The sequence below is a fragment of the Mirounga angustirostris genome, unplaced genomic scaffold (assembly GCF_029215605.1).
Source record: "Mirounga angustirostris isolate CCGP_5_RB_7025 unplaced genomic scaffold, mMirAng1.0.hap1 SCAF_8, whole genome shotgun sequence".
Taxonomy (NCBI): Eukaryota; Metazoa; Chordata; class Mammalia; order Carnivora; family Phocidae; genus Mirounga; species Mirounga angustirostris.
Window position 1 is genome coordinate 122,934,741 of NW_026991716.1, and position 12,894 is coordinate 122,947,634.

Below are 12,894 nucleotides of genomic sequence, written 5' to 3' on the forward strand. Positions count from 1 at the left end.
GGGAGCCCGATGCGGGGCTCGATTCCAGGACCCTGGGATCATGACCTGAGCCAAAGGCAGAAGCTTAACGACTGAGCCACCCAGACGCCCCTTGAGTCTGTTTTCTGCATGCTACCTTTCCCTTCTCTCTTGGCAACTCCCAATCAACATATTATTAGGAAACATATGTTTGTTTTTTAAAGTAAATTTATAGCAGAGTCAAAAGATTTTAAGGGTTCTCTGGTACTGCCCTAACATAGTGAACAAGGTATGAGTATTTTTTTTAAAGAAAAGACGGGATATCCACAAGCCATTACCAACTTTATTGAGCACGATCACACATAAGTAATAAACTATATTCTGAATGCCGAGATTTATTTGGCATTTAAGAAATCCTGTAATTATTCCCAAACAACTGATTTATAAGCTGCAATAGGTAAATACAGGAGGTTTGACAAGAAAAACACAAGGGAAGAAGGAGTAAGAGATGGTCTTGCTGAGAGACACACTGTTGGCCTCATTTTGCAGCATGGATTCACTGGTTTGCTATCCTGACAACCTTGTCTCTGAAGGGGAAGCTACAGAGGGTGGCAGGTATTCAATCAGAGAAGGTAGAAGTTCTGGATGGGGGGCGCCTGGGTGATGCAGTAAGTTAACTGTCTGACTCTTGGTTTTGGCTCAGTTCACGATCTCAGGGTCATGATCTCTGAGTCATGAGACTGAGCCCCTCCTCCCCAGATCCACGCTCAGCATGGAGTCTGCATAAGATTCTCTCCCTCTCCCTCTTCCCCCACACCCGCGGTCACTCTCTCTTTCTCTCAAATAAATAAATCTTTAAAAAAAGTTTTGGATGGGACCCTTATCTAGTAGAATTATAAGTTACTAAACACATCAGGCTGTTGGCAGGGATGTGAAAGATGAATTGTTGTTGTTTTTTAATTTTTCACACCGTCTTTCTTTTATACTTCTCTAGCAGCAAACAACTTCATCTGTTTTCTAGGGCAGGGAAGTGATCTAATTGTTTCGTGGCTTTTTATGAGTCCATTATTTCTGGGTTCGCATTGTTTCAGACGATAACCGGCTGACATCAGTCACGGCAATCGAGAGTGAGGTTTTATGAACACTGCCTTACAGGATCAGCTCATAATGTTCCCTCAATGTATTTATTATAATAAGGGAAATAGCAAAGCTCTTTCAGGAAAGCCAGCAATTTGATCTTATAAACAGGATGTTCTATAATTGAAAATCTTAAATGTAAAAAGTGCTGACAGTTTGTGTGTTTGGGAGCACCAAAATCAAATACAAGTGTACTTCTGACTAATAATACATTTTTTTTTCTTTAAAAGGATGTAGAAACCAAGAAAGGCACCTTAGTGAGTTATGTGATGGCATGCAGTATTGGAAACATTACTATCCAGGGTCTGAAGGACCCTGTTCGAATTAAAATCAAACATATGAGAAACCAGGTAAGAAAATGCTACAAAGGACAATGGAACAGAGGCAGACTATTTCAGAGAAGTGTGGGGCCTTTTTTTTTTCCTACATGGTAAGAACTTTATTCTACTGGTACTTTTTTGATGGGGGCGATTTTCCAAAAAGGGGAGAACAGTTAAGCAGGTGGTGCTGTAATGTCACGGTAAATGTTGGCAAGTGGGGGAATTGTTCCCCTCTGGGATTCAGTCATCAGAAGAATGAGAGTGAAGAAAAGGACCCCTCTTTTCCTTTTAAGGAATGACACATTACCTTGAGAAATTAGATGCAGATGCTGTTGCATAATCCTGCCATTAAAAGGCTTGGGTTTGTTTTTTTTAAGTCAGAAATGACTGCTACTGGGAAAGCAGAAGGGAAACAGGGCAGGGTTGACTCATTTTTTGAGAGGTTAGCAGTTATCTAGAATCTTGGCAAATGTTGCTTTTTTGTTGCCTCATTACCCTTGCTCTCATCTGTTTATTTGATAAAATTATATGGGGGTTCCTTTGGCCCCAGGTAAGGCCAGGCACAGGGTCTCCCCTCTTTTCCAGAGGGCCCCACTCATGATTCTCCCATCTATGAGGCAGACAGGAAGGCAGGCAGGAAGGAACCTGGCTGATAAGGACTGAGGCTTGGAAGTTAGGTCATCTAAGAACTAGCCTGGCTTTGTCACCCAGCCCTCTGAGACGTCCTTGTTCTACCCTTTGGCTTCCTTTGTTTCAGCTCCTTCATCCATTAAGAATTTTTTATTGTGGTAAAATGTACATTACATAATATTTACTATTTTCACCATTTTTAAGTGTACCGTTCTGTGACATTTTAGTGCATTCCTGTTGTTCTGCGCCCATCGAACCATTCATCCCCAGAACTGCTTCATGTTTCCCAACAAAAACCATGGACCATTACATAGTAGCTCCCCATTTCCCCTCCCCTGGGCCCCTGCAAACACCATTTTACTCTCCCTCTCAGTGAACTTAACCATTCTAGGCACCTCATGTAATTGGAATCCTATAGTATTTGTCTTTTGTGACTTGCTTATTTCATCTAACATAATCTTTTTCAAGGTTCATCCATGTTATAACATGTACCAGAATTTCCTTCCTTTTTAAGCCTGGATAACATTCCTTATATATATGTATGTATATCTCCCACATTTTTTTATCCATTCATCCGTCAGTGAGTACTTTGATTGCTTCTACCTTTTGGCTCTTGGGAGTAGCGTTGCTCGTGAACATGGATGTTCAAAATATCTGTTTGAATCCCTACTTTGAATTCCGGGCACATAGACGTAAAGGAGAATTTTGAAAATGAAGTGAAGTTATAATGTAAAGAGCTTTGATAAATGCTAAGGATAGCATTTTATGGTGGGACATATATAGTAACCTTTAGATAAATGGGAAGCACGATTCCTCAGGTTATGGTTGATTTCCACTTGAAGTCTCCGTGAGAGGAGATGCTTCTGGACGGCCTGCCATTCCTAGGTTGTATTGGCATGACTAATACTGGTCTCTTTCTTCATGAAAACCTTAGCATTTTGGCTCTTTTCCCATAGTCAGATCATAAGATTTTTCACTTATTTTAAACACAATTTCACATGTTTATTCTTATGTTAATATAGGCAGTGCCTCATCCCATCTGTGCCTTCTGGGATCTGAACAAAAACGGTAAGTTTTAAAATATTGGCTGTCTTAAGAACAACTGAATTTTAAACATTGTTAGACACCCCCGTTTCCTTTCATTCCACCCCAGCCAGAGTGAGTCACAGTGTAAGTGTGATGACAACTGAACTGCAAAGTTTAGTTTAGGTAGCTGGGGAAGTGAACCGAATTTCTGCAACTTTTTACTCATTGCAAGAAGAAATAAGTAAACTTGACTTTTTTTTTTTTTTTTTTTACCAAACAACCTCTTTGATTTCAGTTATTTATAAAATACAGTGTGCATTTTGATTGCCACTTTTAGATGAGTATCGATATATGCTGATCTCATTCTTTTAAGGACACCTCTGAGGAGATTATTAACATGCATGAGGCACACAACTTAGAATCTAGCTACCAGACCTCAGATTATGAGGAAAGCATACTAAAGGACTATAAATAAGAAATGGTTATAATACATATATATTGCTTGAAAGAAATGAACTGCCTCCAAAATGACATTTGACAATTAAGAGAAAAAGGCAAAATTAAGGGAGAAGTCTAGGTATAAGTTGTGGGGATCTTTTTGATGGGAAGGACAAGCTATGAAAACTCCCACCTCTGCCCCCTAAAGGTCACCTTCCCTTGGGGATCCCCAGTGGGATTATCCTAACTCTAAACCAGCACCAGTACAAGCTGCTTCTTGGTAGAAATGGAGTCCGCAGGTGTCCCAACCTCTGTTTTTGATACGCCTTATCACAACTGGACAGTCTTGTTGTTGTTTGGTTTCACAGTTTTGAGAAAATGGATTTACTGGATACATAATTAAAAATGAAATCACCTTGCAACTCAATATATGAGTTGCTCATATTCCACATCCTACCATAAAAGTCAGATAAGATGCATTAAAGGCATTTATAATAAGTTGCCACTGTGCATGATTGCTGTCTACATAATAGCATGTTAGAAGAACACTGACCTCTGTTAGTTCTGATGTCTTTACAAAAGTAGAGGCTAAAACAAGGGGAAAAAATGTGTTGATCTTCAGAGACTTCATTATTTGAAAGGGGGATACTCTTTTCATGGAAGTTTATTTTGTAATACATTAAGAGTTAAACTAGAATCAGACTTTTGCAGGATCTTCAATAGAACACAGTTGAAAACCACTGACTAGATAATCTCTCACTGCCAATCCAGCACTAACGTTCTGTGATTCCGGGAATCTCAATTATTCTAAGTATTGGCAGCTTTAAGAATAAATAGTATCTTGGGCGCCTGGGTGGCTCAGTTGGTTAAGCGACTGCCTTCGGCTCAGGTCATGGTCCCGGGGTCCTGGGATCGAGTCCCGCATCGGGCTCCCTGCTTGGCGGGGAGTCTCCTTCTCCCTCTCCCCCTGCTTGTGTTCCTGCTCTCGCTGTCTCTGTCTCTGTCAAATAAATAAATAAAATCTTTAAAAAAAAAAAAAAAAGAATAAATAGTATCTGTTTGACTGATAAACTGCAAGGCAGAAAAGACTGAGGCATGTTTTCCTAAAGAAGATATCATCCATTATAGAAAAGGAACTGGCCTGCTGTTATTTTCACAATGTTTGTGGACTTCCTCTTACAGAAGGTTCTGGATTTTGGAACACGTCAGGATGTGTGGCACAGAGAGATTCAGATGAGAGCGAGACGGTCTGCTTATGTAACCACCTCACACACTTTGGAGTTCTGATGGTAGGGGAGAAATCTCTAAACTCATTTTGAAATGATATAATTTGGGAAGGCATGCTTCTTTTTGTAAGTCAGCCTTTTTAGATTATGTATTTTGGGAATTATTTCCTGATAATTGGCATCTGTACCTTGAATCTTGCTAATTAGCAGAGATCGCATATTTAAAATATGTAACAATAATTATAAAAAAGAACCCTACTTTAGTTTTTTTTCTGTAGCATTAACAGCGATGATAAAATCACCATGAGACTCTTGAATTAAGAGAAAGGAGGGGTGCCTGGGTGGCTCATTCATTAAGCGTCTGCCTTCGGCTCAGGTCATGGGCCCAGGGTCCTGGGATCGAGCCCTGCATAGGGCTTCCCGCTCAGTGGGAAGCCTGCTTCTCCCTCTCCCACTCCCCCTGCTTGTGTTCCCTCTCTCGCTGTGCTTCTCTCTGTCAAATAAATAAATAAAATCTTAAAAAAAGAGAGAGAGAAAGAGAGAGGAAAGGAGGGAAAGAGAGAGAGAAAAGTTAAAGAGGAAGATAATGTTGGGTTTACTAACATAGAAGGGAACTGTGAAAATTTTGATAAAATATTGTTTTTGCATTATCAATCATTGGATTGAATGTGACTTTATAGCAGGTACTACGTTAGGTGATCCAGCTGTCACCCAAAATGATGCATCTGCATCTCACCCCTCCCCCCCAAGAGACTTTCTTGATTTACAAACTCTTTATCCACTTATATAAGATACTCCCAGAGTCTACATTGCCCTGTGATACATTTACCATATGGGAAGTTAAAAGATGTACCCCAGACCCATAATTATATCTTCTAATCTACAAATGTGTGAAGGATTTAATGTCCTCTGTTAACATTTCCTAGTAGTAAAACTGATTTTAATACTTTTAACATTAGTACATTTTCATGTTGGCTAGTCAGAGGAATAAATATTATCATATTCTTCATTCTCTAAAAGTACAAAACAACATGAGAGTTGTATGTGAATGTATTAATAGTAAATAACATTATTTTATTTAATTTACACTTTAAATTGTGGTTTTAATTGTGGCTTGCAAGTTCACCCCCTCACCTAGATGGGAGCCACAAGTTTTTCAAGAGGTAAGGACAAGTCACTTGGAGATTCTTCAAGACCATTTCTCTGCTCCATGAAATCCTGGCGTAACCAAAATGATGGTCAGGGTAACCTATCTGTGAGTCCACTGGCCCTGACTTGAACCCCATTCCATGTGTCAGGGGAGTCTCAGGTCATTCCAGTGTTTGGACAGAGTCCTGGGAGAGAAGGGTAGGCTCAGTACCTTCTGACCCAGAGCCCCTGTGTCTACTGAATTCAATCACTGGGCATTCCTGGGAGCCACAGAAGTGCTGTTACCTGTTTCCTACTGCCTCAGCCAAACCACAGACTGAATCTCCTCTCATCATTTCATACACATATACTCACAAGCAAACACCACCTACTGGAGGCTTTGTATGTGAGTAATAAATTTCATTGACATGTTGATGAAAATTAAAGAGAATTAACACATAAAATGAAAAGCTTATAAAGCAAACTTTCTTTTTCATAATCTAAGACCTAAAATTTTAAACCAGATATCCCCTTTAGAATATGGCCTTTCTCCAAGAAGACTCCATTTTTGAACATCTGCATAACGGAGGTGTCTTTTCTTCTCCAACCAGGATTGAGTGGATGGTCTTAACGCAAGATTTATCCCTAACCCAATTCCCTATTTAAGGAAGGAAAGAAAGATTTCCCTCCCAGGCCCAGACTTTACAAGTCTACCTCTGCGTGGTGAAATTAATGTTTCATGTTAATATGCTAGAAAGTGTTTACTTCTTTCCATTCCACAACCCCTAACACTTTAAATGGTGCCCTCTCAAGTCAACAGGGATTAAAACAAACAAACAAACAAACAAAACCCCTGTAATCTAAAAATCCGTAATGGCTTCTCATTTATAAAAAAATAAAGACCACCCAACCCAATACATGCCAAGCTTTGAAATGACCATAGTTAAGATCCTCAGCACTAAGCTCAGAGGCACCAGGCTCTGGTTATCCACTGGCTGAGCCCCTCCCTGCTGGACAAAGAAGCCAAGGCTTGCCTGAGGGCTCACATTGGCCATGGTGGCCTCTATTTGTACTTTTGTCCCTAGCCCTGCAAATGTTAGCAATGGGTCTGATCATTTATTATGCAAGGCAGTGACCTTCTCCCCAGTTACTTGTGGGGGGAGTGGTTTTGCTCTTCAGGCTATTCCGGTGGGCAGAGTTTGGATTATCAGGTAATGATGGAAAACAACATGCAACTCTCTCAATAATGCTACACTTTTGCTTCATGGAATGATCTGCAAGAGTACAATAAATGGAAGCTTCCATATTGATTCGCACTGTTGTTTTTAGCCCCTCAGATTGAGCTAAGACTGTAAGTGCTAGCAGTGAACTTTCTAATAAAACACCGTTCCCGTGAAAAGAGAGATTCTTAACAGCTGCTTCCCGTGATTTATGTAGGACCTTCAAGGAACTGCCTCACAGATAGATGCAAGAAACACCAAAGTTCTCACCTTCATCACCTATATTGGGTGTGGGATATCTGCTATCTTTTCAGCAGCAACTCTCCTTACATATGTTGCTTTTGAGTAAGTATTTTTTATCTGTCAAAACCTAGTGCTAACTGTCCCTAAATGTGAATAAGAAAATTGCCTTTGCTTTTAAAAATACTTACTTTTCAAATTGTGTAGAGTGGTTCAACTTTAGTGTTCAGGTTTCTCATAACATATATCATGCAACATAAATTTTCTTGCTATAGAATCTTAATTTATAATTATTGTATGTCTATGGATAAAATGCATTTAAACCTGTAAGAGATGATTAACATATAAATAAAAATTGTATAAAGTGCTTTTTTCATGGTAAATGAGAACATTTACTTCACAGATCTTATAAAATTAGTCCTGAAACAGGAACCCTTTTTTAATAAAGATTTTTTATTTGGTCCTTCATTTATTTATTTATTCATTATTTATTCATTCAGAGAGAGAGAGAGAGCTCGCCCCAGAACATGAGCAGCGGGGAGAGTGGAAGGGTCAGAGGGAAAGAGAGAAAGAGAGAAGCAGACTCCCTGCTGAGCAGGGACCCTGGAGGCAGGGCTCCATCCCAGGACCCCAGATCATGATCTAAAGCGACTGAGATCTTATGATCTCAACCGACTGAGCCACTCTGACACCCCAACAGGACTTTTTTTTTAAAAGGATCCTTACCTCATTTAAAAGAAACTCCAGAAAATTTTAAGGAAATTGTGTTTTTTTTAACAAAAATCTCATTTTTATAACTAGCATTTTTCCTGGATTAAAGAAAAAATCCATTGAAACTAATTAGAAATTTCATAAACAATTGGAAACGGTTTTGAAATCAAATTAATATTAAAAAAACTTTAGGGGCACCTGGGTGGCTCAGTAGGTTAAGCGTCTGCCTTCGGCTCAGGTCAGGATCCCAGGGTCAGGCTTCCTGCTCCCTCTACCACTGCCCCTCTCCCTGCTTGTACATGCTCTCTCTCTCTCTCTCTCAAATAAATAAAATCTTTAAAAAAATTTTAAAAATTTATAATTTGCCAAGTACTCATAAAATCTTTAAATACTCCTAATTAAACACAAATCTCCTCCTCCTAGTGGAGCCATATGAATTTACTGCCTGTGCTTAAAAGATTAATTTACAGTATTCCTTCTCTTCTTTCTTTTTTCCCCTTTTCAGGAAATTGCGAAGGGACTATCCCTCCAAAATCCTGATGAACTTGAGTACAGCCCTGCTGTTCCTGAACCTCCTCTTCCTCTTGGATGGCTGGATCACCTCGTTTCACGTGGAGGGTCTTTGCACAGCCGTTGCTGTCCTGCTCCATTTCTTCCTCCTTGCAACCTTCACCTGGATGGGGCTAGAAGCAATTCACATGTACATTGCCCTGGTTAAAGTATTTAACACTTACATTCGCAGATATATACTGAAATTCTGCATCATTGGCTGGGGTAAGCCTCCTAAACAGTTTTGGTTTTGTTTTTACTGTCAGGGAAATTGCCCGTCTCTCATAGGAAAATCCTATTTTGAAAGATTTTAGTGCTGCTGAAAGAAACTTCAAAATTGTGAATGATGCAGACTCGATGTACACGTCCCGAGTCAGGGGCTTCCTCAGAATGGTATTTTTTAAATCTATTCAGCCATCCTTACTAAATTCAGGAGTAAAGGAAAAAACCCTACCCTCCTGAGTCACCACAAACTTATTTCCTGCGACCAGAGCCAGCCCATCCAAGTCTGAAGAAGCAGTTGACAGACCATGATGCATTTCCATTATGTTTCAAAATAGAAAGGGCCACTCAGGCTCCTCGCTGTCCTCACCCCCTGCAGACATGCGCATGTCTTGGATCCAGCGAGAGAAGGTTCTTTTTGTGTATACAACCAGAATACTGACAAAATTCTTGCCTTGAACTTCTTAACATGATTCCTCAGCCAAACATGGAGGGTAGCCCTAGTCTGTTTGGAATCTCCTAAATGGGCTCCTTTCTTTATCTGGCTTCATATTGGAGCAAGCATTTAGAGCTTGCTTTTTTTTTTTTTTTTTTTTGCAGATGACAATATAGACGTATGGGACATTTCCAAGGTGTTTGGCACTAAAATCATCCTCCAGGGAATTAGGGTGCTGTGGTCTTCCCCAGTGAAATATACAGGAAAATATTTTATTGATTCTCTGGAGAGAAAAGAGGAGACTGTAAAAACTTTATGGCCCCATGGTTTCTCCCCCACTGTTTCTGAAGGCTTTTCTTTCCATAGAAAGGGGCCAAACAAACTGCAGTTCTCTCACTGCCCGAACCCTGGCAGAATGGCAGTTGTCATTAATGAAGCACATTTGCTTCTGGATTCGGAATAAACCAGATTCTGGGTCTCTAATGAGTAACAGTAAGCAAACACAGTATTTAAATATCTGTCGTTTAAGAGTGGGTTTTAAGTGTTGCCAGTTAGAGTTGGATGTTCCACACCAAAGAGAGGATTGTATTGCTGCTTGTAAGCAAATTGCCAGTTCTAAAACAAATTCTGTGATGTGGAGGGTTCTCTCTCGCTCGCTCGCTCTCTCTCCTTGCCCTTATCAGTCTTATAAAGCAGTTCCAGATGCTAAGCAAACACAGTATTTAAATATCTGTCATTTAAGAGTGGGTTTTAAGTGTTGCCAGTTAGAGTTGGATGTTCCACACCAAAGAGGGGATTGTATTGTTGCTTGTAAGCAAATTGCCAGTTCTAAAACAAATTCTGTGATGTGGAGGGTTCCCTCTCTCTCTCTCTCTCTCTCTCTCTCTCTCTCCCTCTCTCCCCTTGCCCTTATCAGTCTTATAAAGCAGTTCCGGATGCTGCAGGTGCTTATGTCATGGTCTTTCTGGAACAGGTCTGCCAGCCTTAGTCGTGTCCATTGTTCTGGCAAGCAGAAGCCAAAATGAGGTCTACGGAAAGGAAGGTTATGGAAAAGAACAAGGTGATGAATTGTAAGTAATAACTTGTTGGAAATTTATTTGTGATGAGTGTATATCCTTTGCTTCCTAGAGGGTGGTGCACAGTTTCCAGGCCAGTAGCGAGCCTCCTAGTTTGGAAGGCTGAAAATGCGCTTGCATGCCTTCACTGAGGTCTTTGCTGCTCCACAGCTGAATTCGGCTGGGCACCCGGACTGCTTGAGCGGCTTCCCCACGTTAACCTGCACTCTGTCATCTGGCGGACTGCAGAGCAGGTCTGGGGACAGAGTCAGCTCAGAAGACCCGTCCTGCTTGAAGGGATTCCATAATACTCCCCCTCCTTAAGCCCACACACATCTTCAAGAAAATTAAGTCAGTATTTGTATTTGGCTGTGGGATCATAGAGGCCAAGATCTGGATATTGTTCACCTTTGGCAGTTCTCTTATATTTTATCTAGCCCATAATAGATAATAAATATTTGCTGATTGAATGAATTTTTGAACGCATACAGAGCTTACTCCTGAGATGAGACCCGTGAGATCACATATCTGTGCACGTTTCATGGATGGGGAGAACGTTTTCATATCTAGTCAGTGTCCGACCTGGGTCCCATTCCCTCATGGACTTCCCTTCTCTTATAGTTCCAAAACAGCACTCAAAAAACCCCACAAGAACTAGTAGAAAATAAAGGAGCTAGGTCAGGAAATTCGGGATTCTAAGGGACTTCCAAATGTAAAGGAATATTAGCTCCAGAGACAAGCAGCGTCATTTTGGGGATTGTTATAATAAGATACATTAAAAGTAGAAGTCAGTGCATCAGTCCCAAATAAGGGAATTTTACAAGTATGTTAGTCAACTCTCACAGGACTTTATAATACAGTTAGTAAATTGCTGCGCCATGCAGTCTCCTTTGCTGAGCATTTATGATATGCCAGGAATCATGTTAGGTTCTGGGATTCAAAGATGTTCGAGACAGCTTTTGCCTTTGTGGCTGTCATGTTCTAGTGTGGAATACATAACCTAGAATGATAACTGTTTTCACGAGACTTTTTAGATGAATTTAATAGCTTTAAATAATTTATCCAATTTTTGAGGTACCTAAGAGCTCGCATAGTATTAACTAGGCCCTGGGGCATCTGCAAATTGTGGTTTGTGTTGACATTACTCATAGAACACTTTACACATGGTACAATTTTTAAATTACTTTAGTCTATTTTCTGATGTGTGTGTGTGTGTGTAATTCTGAATAGGAAGTATGTCCTTCCTCACCTCATAAAGATGTTGCAATTGGTGTTAAGCTTTTTAACTCTTCACAAGGATTGTCACTATGGGAATATCACAGCTCTGTAATAAAGTCTTGCCTCAACTAGGCCGATTATATTACTAGGAGGTATTTTGCAGCAGTAATGGAATTCATGATTCCGTGTGTCTTAAGTAGGAATTTACTCTTCTCACGTAACAAGAGACACGGGAGTAGGCAGCTACTGCCATTGGTTTTATGGCTGAAAATATCAGGACCAGCAACTCTACAGTGATCTTGGCCTTTCTCTCAAAGATAAAAGGTGGTTACTGCAGCTCCAGGGCTTGCTTTCATGGTGGAAGCAGAAAGAACAAATAAGGGCCTCTCCCAAAAATCCCCTAGCAGATTTTGCTTCCATATCATTTTGTGGAACCGTGTCCATGTGGCTGCCCCTTAAATGCAAAAGAGATTGAGAAAATGAGTACTTAAATTTCCCATTCTCTGGAGTGCAGTCACATAGGAGAGAAGGGGGCTAGACATGGTTTTGGGTGAGCCAACCATGAGTGTCTTCACGCCAAGTCAGAATTCAAGAAGCCACCTTGTTTTTTAACTGTTGACTTAAATAACTTGATATTAAGATGATGGCTATCCAAAACAAACAAACAAAAAACTGTGTAAACATCAAAAAAGAAACTGAGACCCAGGAAAATGAAGTGACTGTCTAAAGGCTTTGAGAAAGGTCCAGCTGTGAAATCTGCAGAAACCCAAACTAAGCCAGGAGAAGTCTTCGGTAAACAGGACATGGTAATAAATCTCTTTTTCTTTCTGGTTTCTTCTTCTTTAAGCTGTTGGATTCAGGATCCAGTCGTATTTTATGTGACCTGCGCTGGGTATTTTGGAGTCATGTTTTTCCTGAATGTTGCCATGTTCATCGTGGTAATGGTGCAAATCTGTGGGAGGAATGGCAAGAGAAGCAACCGGACCCTGCGTGAAGAGGTTTTAAGGAACTTGCGCAGTGTGGTCAGCCTGACATTTCTGCTGGGCATGACGTGGGGTTTTGCTTTCTTTGCCTGGGGACCCTTAAACGTCCCTTTTATGTACCTCTTCTCCATCTTCAATTCATTACAAGGTAAGATAAGTGGTACCTTTGTAATTTCTGCTTTCCGATTGTATCATGGGTGTGAATGGCTTCACTTAGGGGCAGGTGCCATGCTAAATGTCTACGTCATTGTTCCAAGTAATAGACATAGTTCCAGGTACAGGGTACTCATTCACAGGATCTTGAATAGAGAGATGAGGTAGGATGTCAGTTTGTTTTCAGTGATGGGTATCCCAAACACTTAGAACAGGACCTGGCAGGTAGTAGGTGCTCAATAAA

At 40.4% G+C, this 12,894-nt stretch overlaps 1 protein-coding gene across 5 annotated transcripts in view; it reads left to right on the plus strand.

Moving 5' to 3' along the window:
• The window catches only part of ADGRG6 (adhesion G protein-coupled receptor G6), a 135,337-nt gene that overhangs the window by 100,489 nt on the left and 21,954 nt on the right, over positions 1-12,894 (plus strand). For all 5 annotated transcript variants that reach the window (XM_045865643.3, XM_045865644.3, XM_045865645.3 and 2 more), the window contains 7 exons: positions 1,326-1,445; positions 3,068-3,113; positions 4,692-4,798; positions 7,301-7,428; positions 8,540-8,808; positions 10,215-10,311; positions 12,362-12,645. In XM_045865643.3, the coding sequence (XP_045721599.1) occupies positions 1,326-1,445; positions 3,068-3,113; positions 4,692-4,798; positions 7,301-7,428; positions 8,540-8,808; positions 10,215-10,311; positions 12,362-12,645 (1,051 nt within the window). The remainder of the gene's footprint in view (positions 1-1,325; positions 1,446-3,067; positions 3,114-4,691; positions 4,799-7,300; positions 7,429-8,539; positions 8,809-10,214; positions 10,312-12,361; positions 12,646-12,894) is intronic.